At 42.7% G+C, this 20,588-nt stretch overlaps 1 protein-coding gene across 5 annotated transcripts in view; it reads right to left on the bottom strand.

The window, feature by feature from the left end:
- The window catches only part of Znf462 (zinc finger protein 462), a 195,882-nt gene that overhangs the window by 119,326 nt on the left and 55,968 nt on the right, over positions 1 to 20,588 (bottom strand). For 4 of the 5 annotated variants that reach the window (XM_045136361.1, XM_045136359.1, XM_004656983.3 and 1 more), the window contains exon 2: positions 332 to 581. In XM_045136361.1, coding sequence (XP_044992296.1) covers positions 332 to 551 — 220 coding nt within the window. In that variant the 5' untranslated portion in view covers positions 552 to 581. Of the gene's footprint in view, positions 1 to 331; positions 582 to 1,782; positions 1,919 to 20,588 lie in introns of those variants that run through there. The other variant, XM_045136365.1, reaches the window with a different exon arrangement.

Below are 20,588 nucleotides of genomic sequence, written 5' to 3'. Positions count from 1 at the left end.
ACATGCACACAGCGCTCCTTCTCAGAGATGCCACGGACAGGCTTACATACAATATCTCCATTAACGAGCCTTATAGCTATAAAAAGACACGTTTCCTAAACTGCAGTGTTTATCCTAGAACTTTCCAAGATACTGCTTGAAAAATAGGATACATAGGAAAGCTGAGAGGACAGGAACCCAGTACACTCAAGAGAAAAATGATGCCTAGATAACAAAAATGATTAAGAGCAAGAAGCCCGCTACAGGCACCCACATCAAGAACTATGGCTACAGTCTTAAAAACAATAACAAACAAACAAAAGAGAGCAATTAAATTATATCAAATATTTACCTGATAAATCCTCTGCAATGGCAAACTCATCCTTTATAGAAGAAAACTCCATCTCTGTCTGGTTGCTGGCATTCATGGACCCGGATCGTGGCTCATCATCAATGTCCTCAGCAACATCAGTCGGCTGTAGGAACGCTGTATGGACATCCTGGATGTGCGCCTTGAGATCTTCGTAAGATGGGGCTCGGAAGTCACAGCCATCGCACTGAAGCACCTCCATGATCTGGGGCTACCCTCTCACATCAGGAACCTGAGGCGGAAGTCAGAACAAATCATAAGGAATGCACTCATCATCACATACTGAGGTGGCTGTATACCCGCTAATGGAAAAGTCTCCAATATCAGGACATTGCTCCTGAGTAGCTTTGCCAACTAGGAATACTGGCCAATAAAGGGCAATCAGACCTAATAGAGACAATGTCCTTGATTTCGGAACTTCAAAAAAGAAAATGCAGATAAACATTTTCCTGGCTTGATATATCTTTGAATGTCATTTGTCAAGGAAACCCAATACTTTAGTTTTAGGAGTTTTTTTTTTTTTTTTTTTTAGTTGCTCCATTACAATCAAAATCCCTGGTAACTTAATAGTGATTTTATTTCTGTCTTAGACTTGGTTTTCTTTTTGAAATAGAGCCTTTATAGAAGGTGAGATCCACACAGAAAAAAGCAAATCTCAATTTTCATTATTTCAATGTTACTCCATTAATGTTTTAGCACTAAATAACAGAACAGGATCAAATCCTGGGAGCGGCAGTCAAGTTATTACTTTTACTACTGTGACTGATATTGGGGTATACCTCTTTCCTCCTTCTCCCAAACAGCCCTTTTTATATGAACTAAATGGTTATTTGCTCTTTTACTGCCTACCAATTAAAACCTAACAGCTTCTTAAATCTAATTAGGTCATAAAATATTTCTCATGAGGTTTTCAAACAACCAACTTCAGATGACAATCTAAACTTCTAGTTTGAAGTTGTATCTTGGCACTTTGATTTACATTAAGACAAAACAAGTTAGTAGCTTTGAAGAGGAGCTTGTAAGTCACAATTTTCTTTTGCCCACTTCTCTCTCCTTCACAAACATAAAGTGGATGGATACAGATACAAAAAAAAAAAAAAAAAAAAAAAAACCTGTGGACCTGGTATGGAATAAACCAAAGTATCACCATCTATCTTCATTCTACAAACCACTATGTGGCCAAAATATGTAGGAAGTTTCATGTTAATTCAATGGAAGCGTCCCACAATGAAGAAGCTAAAAACATATTAGAAAGGTATAGTCCTTCCTGTCTAAGTATACATATCCTGCATGGAAATACCCAGCTATTATCTTAATGAGTGAGTTACTTCATCAAGCTTACCACAAACTCTACTAAGCCATTGTAATCTAGAACCAGATATCTAAGAATTAAAAGCTGTAGCCAAGTTATTTTATGATACAATTTTCTGTACCTTTCTTATAAAAGATAAATGATTTCTGCAGGAGGAACAAAGTCCAATAATAATCTGTCAAGGTAGCACGAGGAGCCATGGCATGAGGATTTTCTATGAAGGAATGTTCCTCCTGGTAGCCTGCTCAAATAACTTCTGGCAAGTCCAGCTCTGGATAGAGCTTGCTAACTGAGACGCAGATATCTGACCTCCTCTTCTGTCACCCAGCAAATTTATCCTTTTTCAATAAACATTGACTCTGGGTACCAGAGTCTTTTCAGCTAACTAAGTCCTCAATATTCCAGATACACAAGCTTTTATGTCTGAGCACCAACCCAAATTGTGTGGAAGAAGGTTGCTATCAGCTCTGGATCAAATTACAGCAGTCACTGAGGCCCCACCCCACTTCTCCTTTCGCACAGTCCATTAGACCTGAAAACAAATTTTTCCATGGTGCAGACGACTCCTGCATTTAGAACACTTCACAGAAAAAAAAAAAAAAGGCAGATCATCCAGTGCGCACTCCCCATCCCCCAAGCTTAGTCCTTTCATCTCAGCCAAACAAGCCCCAGCTCTGCTGAATGCGTTTATCACACTTTCAGGAGATAGGAGCTCCTGCGTCACCGAGGCTCTAAGACTCACTAAGCTGCCCTAGTCCTCTGAGCTTCAGGAGCAGCCATTTTAGCTCAGAGCTTCTCCTCCGTGCACAACATGGCTTCTCTTGGATTCTGCTAGGCTGACAATCACAAGTGAACGCTACCAGGGCAGGCTGGGCTTCTCCTAAGCTCTTCACTTCCCAACAAAGAATTGACTGTTCTCACTTCTTTCCGAAAAGCTGCACCTTTCTCCTCCTCAAATGTCATTCACCAAGATCTCCAAAGGTTCTTTTATTCCATGATTGATACACTGGTTCGTCAGTCCCAGCAGAGCACTGGTTAGAACACGACCCTGGGCCAGAGCCTGATCTATGAAAGGACTCAGGGGTACACTGGGTGTGGTGGGGGGAAGACACTTCCAGAATGCCTTGGTTTCTTGGGAGTCGTCCTTCCACACAGAAGACATACCAACTGATGCTGCCTGCCAGATTCCAAAGTCTAATGACCTTTGTTAATCACCAGCCAGTCTGTCTGCATCAGCAGACCCTGCCAAAAGACACACCCTTCAACACAAAGGCAGTAGCTATTCCTTTTAAAAGAGGTTCTCTGAAAGCTCCATTGTGTAGCCCAGAGGAAAACAAAATCCCTTCCCTTCAAAACTTCAAGCCTTTAGAAATAAAGCAACAAAAGGCTTTCTGCTGCTGTCTCTTCTGGAAAAGTTTGAGGCTGGTTTGCACCACATCAACAAGAATTACGGTGCTGAACAAGGAAAGCGGAACACCTTCACCATTAAGGCAATCCACCTGGAGATGAAATTCACCTCTCAGTGCAGCTAATGTCTTGATGTCTTCTGAACATGCTATCAAGGATGCACTGGATACAAACACAAACTAACAGTCTCCTTGTTCTGCTACAAAGGAGATTAAAGGGTTATGAGATCAGAAAAAAAAAAAAAAGGAGGAGACACTGATTTGGAAAAAGAAGAGATGATGAAAGTGATTTTCTAATGGGTTCTAGCTTTAATGTTGTTGCAGTCTTGACCTCACAAACAGCGCAGAGCCTTAGAAGAGGTTAATCTCCAGGCAGCTGGTACAACCAGCAGCAGGTATCCTCCAATCCACCACTGCTGAAATGAAGATGGATCCTACTTTGAAAGCCACTTTGCCTTTGTGTACACACCTCTCCTTGAAGATGCTGACAGAAGAAGAAAAGAGAAAGTGATGGCATGGCCCAAACAATCAAAGGAACAGAGACGTGATCTATCTGTGAGACTGTGGGTGCATATGGGGGCAAATAAGCAAGAGTAGGAGGAGAAGGGTCTGGAAAGAATAGGCACAAAGAAAGCAGGCCTTGGGAATGACCCATTTACTCATCGAACCTGAGAGTATGTTTCTGCAGCAGATGGCAATCCTCTAAGAAACCAACAACAGGAAGAAAAGACACAAAATTAAGCCCCGCATACTTAGATGTTCCATCAACCCAAAAGCGCAACCCAACCGCTAGAGGCCAACCAAGCCACTCATCTGCTATACAACCATGATTTCAAGTTAAAAGCCTTGATCTCATATGTACTTCTTTAATAATACTATGATTATCAGATTAGCAAGATTTTTTTTTCCTCACTTACCAAATCAACACACTCTAAAGGAGAAAAGTTCCTGTTTTAGTGTATGTGCTGCCAAAGGGAGCACAGAAGGTCCTGAACTAACTGAAGAGAGATGGTGTTTTTAAAGGTCATGGGATCAATATACAAAAGCCAAATAAGCACCCCCCACCTCCCACCTCCAGGGCAGCATCCAACCCCGCCCTCCAGCCCCCGACCCCCCCCCAAGTATCTGCTGGCCTCTCAAAGTCAAATGTTACCTTCAGAGACCTCCACTATGAACACCATCCTTGATGATACCAATGTGGCTTCTTTTAACAGAAAACCTCCAAACCACCCTAATTATTTGTTGTTCTTCAATTGACTTTAAGTGGTTTCTTGACACTTAAGAGTTTACAAGTTCAAAATGTAGGGTTTAGTTGAGAAAAACCCCAAGCCCAGGCATCCATATATCCCTTGAAGAAATATTTAGAACGTGTCCAGAGACCAGTTAAAGAGCAGGCAGACACACCCTGGAGTGGGAAAGGACCAGATGGCGACAGTCAGCCTCAACAACTCTTCTCACTGCAAATGCCTCTGCCCACTCACTTTCTGCACTGGAACTCCGGGGAGCCCGTTCTGTCTCAGGTCTTGCCACCACCTCTCTGTGCATCGTCTAACTCACTGCTCAGATGTCACTGGAGAGGGGAGGCGTCCTGGAAGCTTCACAGCATTCACACAAGCCTGCCACTTTCAACCTTGTCCAGGTCAGCTTGGCAAGCACTGCTCTTCAAGCTTGATGGCCAAGAAACTAGGGTGGTCCTTAAGTCAAAGTCCAACTGTCTCCAGGAAGTGACCATATGAAAACACACAGGCCTTGTCTGGATCTAACCAGTTCTCTGACCAAAGGACTGCAGACCAGAAATAAAGCCGTGAAGCCCCATGGCCATGTGATTGAGTAGCAACTAATTATAACCTCCAAAGCCTTTGAGAAATAGATCCAGATATACCAGAAGGTGCTTTTCCTCTGTCCACACCAGAAACCTGCTTTCATTTATAAGACACAGAACTCCCCAGTTCTCCTCAATCACAATCCTAATGAAGGGCTTGAATTGGCACCTGCAATTTGCCCTTTATTTTCCTTCCCTTTCTTGTGAATGGAAACAGATTGTTTAAGGAGAGGAGAGGTAAGAAAATGAATAAATTTTAGAAACATTCAGCTAGAAATACAGAAAATCCAGCAACCAAACCCTATCCTAGAAACCTGTATTTTCAGAATAGAGGCTATCAATACAATGAGGTCAACAATTTGTGGGGTATAGGTTAATCTTTCCAACTGTAAACCCAGGACCCAAGGATAAGAAATGAGGAGTCAATACTAATTAATAAACTCATGACTTCTAGGTTATTATTCTTAGCAACAAGGAATATTTTATATCACTATTTATCATTTACTCTTGTCATGGCCAAAGTGAAAGTTCTACTAATTTAAAAATGACTCAAAGCATCTTTCCAAACAGTACCAAATTGAGAATCTGATGAGGAATCTCTTTCAGAAATAGTATATGTAGGGGCTGGAGAGATGGTTTAGCGGTTAAGCGCTTGCCTGTGAAGCCTAAGGACCCCGGTTCGAGGCTCGGTTCCCCAGGTCCCACGTTAGCCAGATGCACAAGGGGGCGCACGCGTCTGGAGTTCGCTTGCAGAGGCTGGAAGCCCTGGCGCGCCCATTCTCTCTCTCTCCCTCTATCTGTCTTTCTCTCTGTGTCTGTCACTCTCAAATAAATAAATAAAAAATTAAAAAAAAAAAAAGAAATAGTATATGTATGTGTGACATAATATAATATATAAATGAAGAAATTATTTTTGTTCTTTTAACTCTAATATAGACCTATAACACTCCAAACTTAGCAAGACCCAGGGCAGTCCTCTCCCAAGTAAGAACAACAGAGATAAGTGCTGTTCTTATGTTAAGAGTTTAGAAAACAACACAACCTTCCAACAAGCTACCTTCCCAGATTCCATGGCAGCTGGTTCTACTATAGATCATGGCTTGCCATGTGGTGTCTTCAAATGTCCTATCAAATGCTTATAGTTCGCTACATTATCTAAGGAGTTCTGTGTGCTCTTGGCAATCCACCACATAAATTAATGAAAGGCTTAACATATCCGGGAGGATAAATAATTAAGGAATTCAGAAGGGAGACACAGCTGTTCTTCAAAACTAAATTTCAGAGGAGAAAGGATTAATTTGCAGTCACATATGTAACCCCCAATGTGAGACTTAATTTAGATAGTAGCAGGAACATACCATGAGACCATGTCCTGCCAATACTTGTGATCTCTGTTTTGAGTATGGCCAGCCTGGCCCATCGGTGGAACTTTGTTCACAAGAATAAAATCTAGCAGGCAGACAATCTTCAGGGTTATATAACCTAGCAGTCATCTTGTGAACAAGGATGCTAGTTCAGACTATGTCTTCTTTTAAGACTGCTCTCCTGCACAAAGTTATCAAGTATTATAGAACACGTTGGAGTAATATTTCATAGCAGAGACCTTTGGGATCATCATTAAAATGAGATGAGCATCTAGGGATGTAATCTAAGTGACTGAAAAATGTCAGCTATGTAAGCAAGAAGTGAGTTTGGCTGAGTGACCTGTTATAAAAGCAGGTAGTGGAGTGTCTAATTCAGAAAGAGATACTCTACAGACCTTCTGGAGAATTCATGCACTCCTCTGCAATGATATAAGGCTAATTGAGGCCAACTGGCCAACAGGCAGTCTGCCAACCCTCCTGTCCTTAGAAAAGGAAGCATGTGATTTGAACAAGGAGATAAAAGGAGAGAAGAGACAATAAAAGAAAGGGAGGAAGCTGGGTGGTTATCTCAGGAGCTTTAGACTTCATTGCCTGTTCAAGGGAACCTGTAGTTCACCAGATAACTCTAATTCTGAGAAATGTCAGGACAATTTTCTGGAGATGTGTCTCAGAAACAAAATGAAGATGTCTCTCCCACAATAAATTCTCAAAATACAACCAGGAAAAAAGAAAAAGAGAGAGAGAGAGCCTGGCTCATCATGTTCCTGCAAATAATGGGAAAGCATTCTTGATGTCTAATAAATAAATTAGAAGTAAAAGAACAGAAGGAATTCTCTGAAATGCCATGGATTCATGAGGTGTTCCTTGGAAACTTTGAAGCCATTCTTGCCCTAGCATTTCAAGCAAGCGATTGAGTTCTCTCCTCCAGAGCCAAATCTCACCCAAATGGCAGAGACAGAAAATCACGGTGTTCTCTGACAGACTCTTCAGAATGCTGGCTGGGTTTCTACAGACACTTTGCACACTACAAGAACTCTCATTATAAAAATTGTAAAATTAAAGGGAACTTGCAGATATGCTGCTGGGTCTTCATTACAGAGCTGATTAAGACGCAGAGTAAGCAAAAGCTGCAGAGAAAGTCATCTTCTACTTCTGGAAGGCCTCCTTCCCTGTGGGCGTGTCAGCCTCATCCACCTCAGGCCTTGGCTAGGCCTTCTTGACCATAACTATTCCTGCCTCACAGATGCTGACATTTGTCACGATTCCATGGTTTCAGTGAGTGACTCCAGAAACCACTTTAATACTGTGCTTAGCTCTCTGTTCAAAGAATTGATGGTGGATGCCTGTTGACTTGAGACAGGTGTAAGAAGGTTTCATTAGAAGGACTTCTTTTATTTGGGGAAAGCCCACAATCCCAATCCAATCTCTTAAAACACTTAAGTCTCTCGGTATTTGCTCAAAAAATTCAGACAGTCCATGTGCTGCAACATGGATGGAACAAAAGAACTGATGTTAAGTGAAATAAAGCAAAACTGAAGTTTACCTCAAAGACATATATCCTGGAAAGAGTGTGAAGAGGAAGAAATGGAGGAGAGAGCCAAGTTAATGGGTTGAATGCAGCTGTATAGCTAGAAAAACTGTGTGTGTGTGTGTGTGTGTGTGTGTGTGTGTGTGTGCGCGCGCGCGCATACGCTCGTACATGCAATGGGTTGAACACAAGCTAGGAAAGCGCTCTAGCATTTGAGGCTCAGCCCCTAGGTAGTGTCTCACTCTGGTCCATGCTGAACTGGAATTCACTACATAGTCTCAGGGTGGCCCTGACCTCACAGCGATCCTCCTACCTGTCTCCCAAGTGCTGGGATTCCAGCTCTTTTTATTTTCTTGAAACAGGGTCCCATGTAGCCCACGTTTGCCTCAAACTATATATAGTTGAGTCTGACCTTGAATTCCTGATCCTTTTGCCTCCACCTCCCTGAATGCTAGACTGTGAATGGCTCTTTCTGTTGTATTTCTTACATCAGACAACACGAAGCGTGACAAATCATAGTTCCTCCTCATGGAAGATGTTAGGAGGCAATTCTCAAGCAGCAGGTGTCCTAGAAAGGCAAACGACGGCTGGGTTTACATGGACCACAAACAGCTACGTCCCTCTACACGAAGAGATTAGGATTTGTTTTTCCCCTATTCTTGGAGCCTTCCTGTAGTAGGCCTTCAGAAGGTTGCCTTTCTTCCTTATCAAACTAATTGGTCCATTCAGTTCTATTGGTGGTTTCCCCAAACTTGCTTCAGCATGGAGCTGGCAGAAACCTAAGAATTAAATTGTTTTTTTTCCTTTAATGACAGCTATGAAATTTCTTTTCTTTTTTAATCTCTAACCCACTTAAACTGAGTTCATTCTTACAAACTGTCGTACCACTCCCACTACCACCACCACCACCCCTGCCTCTGCCCAGAACAAAGCAGTAAGCTTAGATATCTAGTTGCCAACATAACTATATGGGCTTTATCATCATGTGAAAACATTACAAAACTAGGCCAAGCCTCACATTTCATAAACCTCTCATGATAAATCCCACCTCTGTCCAATGACTTGAAGCATTTCAAATTATTCACTATTGGGCTATTCGGGGCAGGGAGGAATGTAGAAATTCCAATCCAGCCAATTAAAGAACTTGTTCTCAGGGTACTAAAACCAAAAAGGTGACAGTTGTGTGATGTCTCTGCCTGCCATCTTTACCTACCTTGAGCAAATCTTTTGAGGCCCTTACTTTCATCATTTTGCTAAATGAAGAGATCAGACCACGGTACATACCTTTATGTACAAGGCACCTGTTTAACAAGACTTCCTTCTCACATTTTAAAAGACTTTTCCCTGATTGAATTCATTCTTGTACTTATTATTCAGAGACCCACGAATGCCAGTCTTCCTGTGCTTGCCTCCTCATCATTCAAATCTGGGCCCAGCCCTCTATTTCTTCCCAGGGTCTTTCCCAAACAATTCTACCTAGGGCTAACCATCACCTCTCCATAAAACTGAGTCTCTACCCACAGCAACCACACATGCCTCCATGCCTCCTTCAATGCTGACATGAGCCTGTTTCTCTGGCCCCCACGGGCATACACATCCGAGAGCAAGTGCACGACTGCCTCATTCACTCCGGCATCTTCGGCCCTTGTTACAGGTTACTCAGCACACTCACCGCGTGCTCAGCAAATGAGCTGAACTGGATGAAGGAGTGAATAAATAAGTGAACCATAGCATTGGAATGAAAAGTTGCAACGCACCATTCAGAGATGGGTCGTGAGAGGTAGATGGTTCCCGTTTGCTCGTTTGTGTTTGTTTTCCCAGGCAGGGTCTCACTCTAGCCCAGGCTGACCTGGGATTCACTATATAATCTCAGGGTGTCTGCAAGAGTTACATACTTCTAAACCTGTCATAAAGCAAAGATTCCATTGGACACGGTGGCTCACGCCTTTAATCCCATCACTAGGGAAGCAAAGATAGGAGAATTGCTATGAGTTCCTGTGAGCTTGAGCTAGACTGAAACCCTACCTTGAAAATAAATAAATAAGCAATGATTCCAATCACAGGCAATGTTGTCCCATCACCCTCAATCTGAGGATATTTGGCAATATCTACAGACAGTTTTAATTATCAAAGCCCAAGGGTGCACTCAGGAAGCAGAGGTAGAAGGATCATTGTGAGTTCAATGCCACCCTGAGATTCCAGAGTAAATTCCAGGTCAGCCTGGCCTAGAGCGAACCCCTACCTAAAAAAGAAAACAGAAAGCCCAAGGGTGGGCTGGCGAGATAACTCAGCTGTTGAAAGCATTTGCTTGCAAAGCCCATGACATTTTCAGGGACAGGAAACCCTATATCAAAAGAGGGTGGGATGCCGAGCGTGGTGGTGCACGACTTTAGTCCCAGCACTTGGGAGGCTAAGGTAGCTAAGATTGCTGTCAGTCTGAAACTAGCGAGTGAATTCCAGGTCAACCTGGGCTAGAGCGAGACCCTGCCTTGAAAAACAAAAAATAAAAATAAACCGAAATAAATGAAGTGACTTTAGCTCTGCTGACCATCACATGTGTAGCTACATACATACATACATAAATATCTAAGGGCTGAAGAGCTAGCTTAGCAGTTAAGGAGCTTGCCTGTGAAGCCTAAAGACTGGGGTTTGACTCCCCTGATGCTCAAGGTGGCGCATACGTCTGAAGTTTGATTGCAGTGGCTAAAGCCCCTGGTGTGCCCATTATCTATCTGCTTTCTCTTCCTTTCTCTCTCTCTCTCTCTCTCTCCTAAATAAATTAATTAATATTTAAAAAATAAGACCAAGAGGTTACTACTTCTAGCTGGTGAGCACAGGGCAGTGATACTGCTAACCATTCCACAACACACAGGACAGCGCCTTCACAAATGACCTGATCCATGATGTCAGTACTGAGGTTGGAAATCCACGAACACCCAGCATTCATGAAGCTCCACCCTTGGCACCACATAAAACCAGGTGTGGTGGTACACACTTATAATACTAGCACACTGGAGGTAGAGACAGGAGGATCAGGAGTTCAAGGTCAGCTTCAGCTACACGGGATGTCTAAGGTTAGTCTCTTAAAAAGGAGGGGGAAATCAGTTTACAAGGCATTTTCAGTCTTGGCATATAACCCACCTGCCTTTTCAAATCCTTCCTAGGGACATGGGTAGTGAGTCTCTGTGAGCAACAAATTCTCTTCCAAGATTTGTTTTTCCCCAAGGTAGGGTCTCACTCTAGTGCAGGCTGCCTAGAACTCACTCTGTACTTCCAGGCTGGCCTCAAACTCATATCTCTGCCTCCCAAGTGCTGGGATTAAAGGAGTGCACTACCACACTGACCTCTTCCAAGATTTGTGACCTCAGCAACCCACAGACCATATGCTAACAAGACTTTTTCATGATGTTTTCTTGACTTGGGTTATTTTACCAATGTCTCCCAAGAAAATGCTTAGATGAAAACATCTTTAGTGTTAGGTTGCTTGCGCTATTATCTGTATAAACTTTGTAAGGGATCAATTATTAAAAATGGTCAAGTCCATAGTGTAGTTTCTCTTCAGAATGTATAAATCTTTCACTTCCCACCAAAAGTACTCCTAAACCAGGTGTGGTGGCACACGCCTTTAATCCCAGCACTCAGGAGGCAGAGGTAGGAGGATCGCCATGAGTTTGAGGCCAAGCTGAGACTATATAGTGAATCCCAGGTCAGCCTGGACTAGATTGGGATCCTACCTTGAAAAACCAAAAGAAAAGCAGTCAAGATGGTTTCCACCTAACCATACCGCACCTCCCAGGGAAGGAAAGATGGACGCAGAACCTGAAGAGAGAATCGGCCCATCGCACCTCACCAGGCCCCCAGCTGAAATCATACAGTAATTGGGGAAATAAGCAAGAGTGTTACTTTCTTGGTGAACCTGATATCAGGACAAGGGTAAAGGAGATAGATAAAGAGAACACTCAACTACCAGACCAGATATCCAGAGACACAGAGGCTCCCAAGTCCTCATCACTGAAGCAGGCCTAAAATGAACCCAACTTGGCTCAGGGAAATTTGCAGAAGAGGGGGCAGAAAGAACGTCGGAGCCACATGTTGGGTCATTATGCACTGAGACATTGCCTCTTCCCCATAACTGATGGCTAACCCCAAAATGCATGACCCATATTTCCCAAAGAGGGTCCCTACGAAGGGGAAAGGACAGGGAGGAGGCTAATGATGGTACCAACATGACTGTATACATACACACTGTGTACTAATAAACTAATAAAAAAAGAGAAAAGCACTCCCATTTCAAACTAACATGGCCTCTAACTAAAATTTCTGTGAAAACCACAATACACATTTTCTTCTTTTCTATATGTAGAATTATTTTCTTTCAAAGTGATAGGGCCCCAGGCTACCCAAAAGTCAGTCTTTAAGTAACGGGTTCTTTTTTGTTCTTCTGTCCCCCAGGACCCAGCACAGGTCTGGCCCTGATGAGATCTGTGGTAGGAATGAATAACTATATATGTACCAACTACTTTCCAAGAGAACGTTAATCAGTAGTACCAGCTCAAACTAAAGAAATTCCAGGGAGCATCCATGACTGGAAACACAAAACAAAATGCAGTGTGCTAACACACCCCACCCCACTCCCCAGCTAACAGAACCTCATTAGTGACTAGCTGACTGGTAGGAGTTCAAGCATTCGAAGAGCCTACTTGCCCTAAATGTTTACGTGAACACCATTCTCATCTGCAGGGAAGGTATCGCTGGCTGTCTTCTTATAGATCACACCGTTAAGCTACCGTGAACTGAATGATACGTGTAGTCATTACCTGTGGCTACCTTGGAAACACCTTCCCTCCACAAAACTGTTTTTATTCTCTGGAAGCCTGAGAATCAGTGTTCCCTCTATATATCCAAACTACATATTTTTTTAACTTTTTAAATTTTATTTTTATTTATTTGTGGGACAGAGAGAAAATGGGCACACCAGGGCCTCCAGCCACTGCAAACAAACTCCAGATGTGTGTGCCACTTTGTTCATCTGGCTTACGTAGGTACTGGGAAATCTAACCCAGGTCCTTAGGTTTTGCAGGCAAGTGCCTTAACTACTAAGCTATCTCTCTGGCCTGAAACTATGTCTCTTTTGTTTATTTTTATTTGTTTGAGAGCAACAGGCAGAGAGAGAGAGAATGGGCATGCCAGGGCCTCCAGCCACTGCAAATGAACTCCAGATGCACGCACCTCCTTGTGCATATGGCTGATGTGGGTCCTGGGGAATTGAGCCTCAAACCAGGGTCCTTAGGCTTTACAGGCAAGCGCATAACCGCTAAGCCATCTCTCCAGCCCAAAAACTATGTATTTTCAATGGAGGTAAGTGTAACATATTTAGGTAGGAGCAGATTTCTCCCCTAGCATCTTTGAAAAACACTGAAACAATACATTATGTAAGCCTTTTCTGAAATCAGAGACCAGTCTGCTCTAAAAGTTAATCATCCATAGGCTCATCATATTTACTAGAGAGGAGATCTTAAAGACTAGAGAGTGCAACCTGGTCTAATACCTTTGTCTTTCAGATGATGAAATGAACTTTCAAGAAAGGTAACAGCCCCAAGCCTTCTAGAACATAAAGGGAGAGGGGAAAGTGGGGGGAATGGGGAAAGGAAAGGGAAGGGGAGGGAGGGAGAAAAGAAAGAAGAGAGGGAGGGAAGGAAAGAGGGAGAGAAGAAATGACAAGGGGAGGAGAGGTGCAGAACAAAAAGAGAAAGGAAGGAAGAAGAGGAAGAAGATAAAAATATTTAATTTTATAATGAGAAAAGAACTTAGTGCAGACTTTCTGTCATATTCAGTTTATCAACAACTGTTCTCACTTTATGTCCATCTTATGTGTATTTCCATATATTCTCGATAACAAACAAGATGTCTTCTTCACTGGGGAAACCAATTCCAGAATCAACCCACTGTCTCCTCTGTCCTGAATCCATACTCAGAAGAATTTTTACAAAAAGGTGGCCAGGTGTGGTGGTCCCAGCACTCAGAAGGCAGAGGTAGGAGGATTGATGAGAGTTTGAGGCCACCCTGAAGCTACATAGTGAATTCCAGGTCAGCATGAGCTAGAGCAAGACCCTAGCTCAAAGAAAAAAATGAGGGGGGGGGGGTATAAGGTGGAAGAGATATCTTAGTGGTTAAGGCGCTTGCCTGCAAAGCCTAAGGACCCAAGTTAGATTCCCCAGTACCCATGTAAGCCAGAAGTACAATGTGTCTAGTTTGCTGGATACCCTGGTGTGCCCATTCTTCCATCCTCAAGATTAATATATGTATGTATGTATATATATGGGGATTTTGTTTGTTTATTTTTGATATTTTGTTTTGTTTTGCTTTGAGCTAGGGTTGTTGTTGGTGGTACTTTGGAAACACACTTGGAAGACTGAACATGGCTGACAAAAGCATGCACAGAACAAGCAGAGCTCTAACACTGGATTATCTTTCTTCAGAATCCAACCTCGGAACAAGGTTATGTAGGAGCTTTATGCCTGCCAAATCTACCCCATGAGAAACATCGTCTCGTTTCTTGTGGAAAATGTGTACTGCCAACAAAGTCACTGAAGAGCCTGAGCGAATGAGCCTCAAGGGTATCTGGAAATACCGGGGTCAGTTCCATGTAAGGCAGAAAGCAGCAGTCAGTCCTAACAACACAAGGCAAAGAAGCCAGCCCCCCTGTGGCCCATCTCCTGAGTGGCTCAGACCAACAACACAGAACACTTTCAATTCAAATTCAATTCAAATATTCCACTCAAACCAACCACAACTTGTAATGTTCTTCTATGTTAACTAATATATTACTTCATGATTATTCTTTGGGGGATGGAGGAAGGAGAGTGGACAATTAATTGCATATGTAGCCCAGATGATCTGGTACTCACTGTGTAGTCCATGGTAATCCTCCTGCCTCAGCTTCCCAAGTATTGGGATTTCAAGTGTGCTTCACCCTCACCCTAAGAGCCAGTTTATTTTATTTAGCTTTGGTTTTTTAAGGTAGGGATTCACTCTAGTCCAGGCTAACCTGAGTTCACTCTGTAGCTTCAGGGTGGTCTTGAACTCCTACTGCTGCTTCCCAAGTACTGAGATTAAAGACTGGTGCCACCACACCTTTTATCTTAATTCTTAGGGAGGAGTGACTTCTATTACATTAAAACAAAAACTGAAAGCTGGGTGTGGTGACACATGCCTTTAATCTCAGCACTGAGGAGGCAGAGGTGGGAGGGAGGATCGATTTCTGTGAGTTCAAGGCCACCGTGACACCACATAGTGAATTCCAGGTCAGCCTGGGCTAGAGCAAGACCCTGCCTTAAAAAAAAAAAAAAAAAAAAAAAAAAAAAGCCTGAATACCTGGGGGCAAGTGAGAATTATCTTTAACTTATAAAATACTTTCCAAATGGGTCTCTTACAAAGGGTGCATGCCCTACCACGGGTCAGAAGACGCTTCTCAAGTCCTCCATGGAGAACACCGTGGAGATAACTTCCTTCCTTTAAGTGCTTCTCAAAGGCCGGTCCCTGGACTTGCCTCATGCGTGGAAGGTCAGTTCTCAGGTTTCATTCTAGGCTTGAATCAGAAACTCTGGAGGTGAGGCCTCAAATTTTACTTTAACACATTTTCAGAGTCAGTCTTAGTCCACAGTTCTAAGGTCAAACTCTTTTCCCAGCAAAAGTGAGAGTCCCTGAGGCCATTAGCTAGACCCGGAAGCATCCCCCAACTCTGTTGCACCGAGACCCCACCATAACCAGCAGTTGTTGAACAGCTATTTCCTGGGGCATAACAGAAGCAAGCCATGCAGACACAGATGTTACTGCGGGGACCCGCAGAGTGCCCTGAACTTCCCCACCGGCACTCCCAGTCAGGGCAACTTAGCAAAACAATATAGTAACAGCTAAGTCTATAGTAATGGGAATGGAGCTGTCAGCATGCCTTCCAGGGAAAGCCACCAGACTTTCACCGGATACCCCACCTACCACTCCACTCTGCCCTCAACAGCACAAGGTCTTGGAAGGAGCCAGAGAATATGCAGAAGGAAGGTTGCCAGAGCATGCACTCCAGTGATGCAACTCATTTTGAGTTACCTATGCTCCTGATTCACAACATGCTAAACTTGGAACCATTGCTTTAGTCAGTATCCTATCTGCATAAATATATTTTTACATCTCTCCAGACAAATGCTGTTTGATTGAATTAATAGAATACTTATGTATTTTTTTAAATCAAGCTGCAGACCCCCACCATCAGAGGCCACTAAAAGTCACTCATAAATGACTACTGTCCTCCCTTAGAGAATGACTACTGTCCTCCCTTAGAGAAAACTTCAGAGTGGCTCATGACAACGTATCCTTGACATTTTTACAGCAGGCCATGGAAATGGAAAAAAGAATCAGTATTTTATCCCAAAGGTTCAGAACACAAGACTCTTCCTTGAAAGGAAGCCTAGGAAACACCCCTGCACTTGAAATGGTCACATGACTGTTGTGTTAAGGCTGAAATGCAAAGCTCATTTATCAGTAAGGAACAGCAGGCAACACAAAGATGTTTAGAAATCCTGACAAACAGGATCTAAAAAGCCAGATGGAGGCTGGAGAGATGGCTTAGCGGTTAAGGCACTTGCCTGCAAAGTCAAAGAACCCAGGTTTGATTCCCCAGGACCTACATAAGACAGATGCACAAGGTAGCACAAGCATCTGGAGTTTGTTTGCAGTGGCTGGAGGTCCTGATGTGTCCATTCTTTCTCTCCCCGCCTCTCAAATAAACAAATAAATTCTTTTTTTTTTTTAAAGAAAGCTTTCACTTTTTTTTAAAAATTATTTATTTATTTATTTGAGAGTGACAGACACAGAGAGAAAGACAGATAGAGGAAGAGGGAGAGAATGGGCGCGCCAGGGCTTCCAGCCTCTGCAAACGACCTCCAGACGCGTGCGCCCCCTTGTGCATCTGGCTAACGTGGGACCTGGGGAACTGAGCCTCGAACCGGGGTCCTTAGGCTTCACAGGCAAGCGCTTAACCGCTAAGCCATCTCTCCAGCCCAACAAATAAATTCTTTTTAAAAAGCAGTATGTACAGGCTCATGTTTATAATCTGAGGCTGTGTCGGAAGAATCTCCATGAGTTTGAGGCCAGCTTGCCCAGATCAGCCTGGCCTGGAATTAAGACAATGCAGAAGGAAGGAAAGGAAGGAGGGGAGACAGGTAGGTAGGTAGGTAGGTAGGTAGGTAGGCAGGCAGGCAGGCAGGCAGGCAGGCCGACAGACAGACAGACAGACAGATAGATAGATAGATAGATAGATGGGAGCTTTAAGCAACCAAGAACTTGGGGGCAGAGGCACTGTCTACAAATGAAAGCAAAAGCTTGGCTGAGGGAAAATACAATGGAAGGGCTACAGCAAATCAACATGCTTGTAGGAAAGGAGCTTAACCCTTGGGAGCATAGAGTTCTTAACCCTCAGGATCACAGAGTTCTTAACCCTTAAGGATCATAGAGTTCTGAGATACAATTCATTAGCCCAGCTCTCTCAGTAACATAATCCGTACCCAGTGGGCTGCTGAAGGAATCAGAAGCAATCAACAAGACTCAAACTCAGGCTCTTAGGGGAGCATTGAGATGGGCTGAAGATTTCCCGAGATGCTGTCCACTGTACTTGGAGGCCAAAAATAAATTCCAATAGCTATATCTTGATCAATACCAAGTTAGAAAAGAAATGCATAGAGAGGTGACAGGTACAAATGACACGGAAAAGACCAATGAACACTCTCCTGAAAGAGGAGGACACAAAAGACAGTTCTATACAGCAATTAATGGGCAGTCTATGACAGAAGAGATCAAAGACAAAGAGATGGGACCTCAGGATTAGACAAAAGAAAGATAGATGGTAATTAATGAAAGACACCAATGACAAAAATATTATCACTGCAGAACTCATAAATATATGAAAGTTAGCCTTTACTCCACCTTTAGTCCCAGCAAAGGTAGGTGGATCGCCGTGAGTTCAAGGCCACCCTGACACTCCATAGTGAATTCCAGGTCAGTCTGGGCTAGAGTTGAAACCCTACCTTGAAAACCCGGAAAAAAAAAAATAGCAAATGCAGAAAGAACAAGGAGCTGAGAGCAGACAGGGAGAGTTACAGGCAAGGTTCAAAGAGAGACTGAATACTCAGAGAAAAGTATTCCAGAAGACAACAAAACAAAGTAAAACAAAACATGCTCTAATCATGATAGAAAATGCATACATCAAGCAGCAGATGTTCCAGGAAGCAACACAAAACTGTCAAAGTTGAGACAACCTGATGATAATTAGGATCATACACACTGGCAGGGCTTGCTGGCATACGCCCCAGGATGCTAAGGTAAGATTCTTCCTGAGTTTGAGGTCACGGGGTGTGGTGGCGCATGCCTTTAATCCAGCACTTGGGAGGCAGAGGTAGGACTGCTGTGAGTTCGAGGCCACCCCGAGACTACGTAGTGACTTTCAGGTTAGCCTAAGCTAGAGCAGACCCTACCTCGGGGGGGAAAAAAAAAAAAAGATTGTAGAGTGAGACCCTGCCTCAAAAATAAATAAATAAATGGAAGCAAACAAACAAGCTAAAAGGATTATATACTGAATCCTAAAACATTAAGGCATTTGTGGAAAAAATCAGGTAACTTCTGACATTTTCACTAAAACACTCAATGGTTATCAACAGTGAGGCAGTATGATATGGGCTTGTAAAAGATAGTAAGACCCAAGAATTCAGTTCCAAGCTAAACTCCCAACCTTGTATACAGGTAATTAACCAAAAAAAAGCACTTTCCAACTGGCATAAGAATGCAAATCACAAGTAACTGTTCTTGAAAAAGCCACTCAGAAAGCCGGGCGTGGTGGCACACGCCTTTAATCCCAGCACTCGGGAGGCAGAGGTAGGAGGATTGCCATGAGTTCAAGGCCACCCTGAGATGACAGAGTTAATTCCAGGTCAGCCTGGACCAGAGTGAGACCCTACCTCGAAAAACCAAAAAAAAAAAGAAAAAGAAAAAGCCACTCAGAGATATATCCAAAAAGAGAAAGTTCAAAATCAAGACCTCAACAGAGAGTTTATAGGTAAGCAGAGGCTGTGTGTAAAAACTCCACTTCCACTTAAAACTATAATTAAATAATTCATCATGCTTGCTAAACAAAATTATAATCCTTTAAATGTAATGATTATAATAACAATAAGTTATTCCATAATAACCATAAAGGTGTACATAAGTGGAAATATCCTCAAACATTTTTTAAAAATAACTAAGAGGACTGAGAAGCATTAGAGGGCAACTATCAGTGAGTGTTCTCAGCCTTCATAGCAAGACATAAATAAGTAGTTGATACCAAAGTTAACAAAGCCACAAATAGAGGTGGAAGCATATTAATTAAAGTTACATTTTAATTAAATAATAAAAACAGACAATATAGCTGTTTATTACTATAGGAAGAATTTTTTTAATATTATTTATTTAAGAGAGAGAGAGAGAGAGAGAGAGAGAGGGAGAGAATGGGCACGCCAGGGCCTCCAGCCACTGCAAACAAATTCCAGATGCATACGCCCTATTGTGCATCTGGCTTATGTGGGTCCTGAAGAATCGAACCAGGATCCTTTGGCTTTGCAGTCAAATGCCTTACCGCTAAGGCATCTCTCCATCCCAGAGGATAATTTATGGTTTTTTTTAACTTTAATTTTAATTTTTACTTTTTTGAGAAACAATGGGCACACACTGCAAATAAACTCCAGATGCATCTAGTTTTTCTTTTTAATTTTTATTGGCATTTTCCATGATTATAAAAAAATATCCCATGGTAATTCCTTCCCCCCCCCCCCCACTTTCCCCTTTGAAATTCCATTCTCCATCATATTACCTCCCCATCGCAATCATTGTACTTACATATATACATTGTCAACCAATTAAGTACCTTCCTCCCTTCCTTTCTCTTCCCTTTATGTCTCCTTTTTAACTTACTGGCCTCTGCTACTAGGCAGATGCATCTAGTTTATGTGGGATTCACCTGGGTACTTAGGCTTCACAGTCAAGTGCCTTAACCACTGCACCATCTTTCCAGCCCTAATTTTTTTTTTTTAATGTGGATCAGGGCTGGAAAAATGGCTCAGCAGTTAAAGGTGCTTGCTTGCAAAGCCCCATGCCCAGAGTTCAATTCCTCAGTGCCCACATAAAACAAGATGCACAAAGTAATGAATGAATATGGGAACTTATGCATTGGCAAGAGACCTTGGTATGCCCACTTCCTTCCTTTCTTTCCTTGTAAATAAAATATTTTTTTAAATGTAGATCATACAGTAAAAGATAGGCTGCTGAGATGGCTCAGTGGTTAAAAGTGCTTGCTATGCAAGCCTGATAATGGAGTTCCAATCTCCAGAACCTACATAAAACCAGACGCTAGTATAGACATCTGTAATCCCACTTTGCCTGAGGCAATGGGAGGTAGGTTTAGGAGAATCCCAAAACTCACTGTCTTTCACAGCAGCAAACAAGAGAGAGAGAGCTATCTCAAAGCAAGGTGAAAGGTGAATGAGGACCAACACCTCCAGGTTGTCCTCTGACCTCCATCCACATGCACACTGTGGCACTAGTAAGCCCATAGTTACATACATACACACACAGTTAACAAATATACACACATACATAAAAAACAATACACAAAGAAAGCTGCATAAAATGTAAAAGGCATAAAATTCATGAGAACCACCTTAAATGTGAGTTGGATAACACCTCTGAAAAATATCCCACAGTACATTAAAAAGCAAACTTTGCCAG

This window comes from Jaculus jaculus, chromosome 1 (assembly GCF_020740685.1).
Source record: "Jaculus jaculus isolate mJacJac1 chromosome 1, mJacJac1.mat.Y.cur, whole genome shotgun sequence".
NCBI classification, from domain to species: Eukaryota; Metazoa; Chordata; class Mammalia; order Rodentia; family Dipodidae; genus Jaculus; species Jaculus jaculus.
The sequence above is the reverse complement of the archived record's forward strand: the minus strand, read 5'-3'. Positions and strand labels throughout refer to the sequence as shown.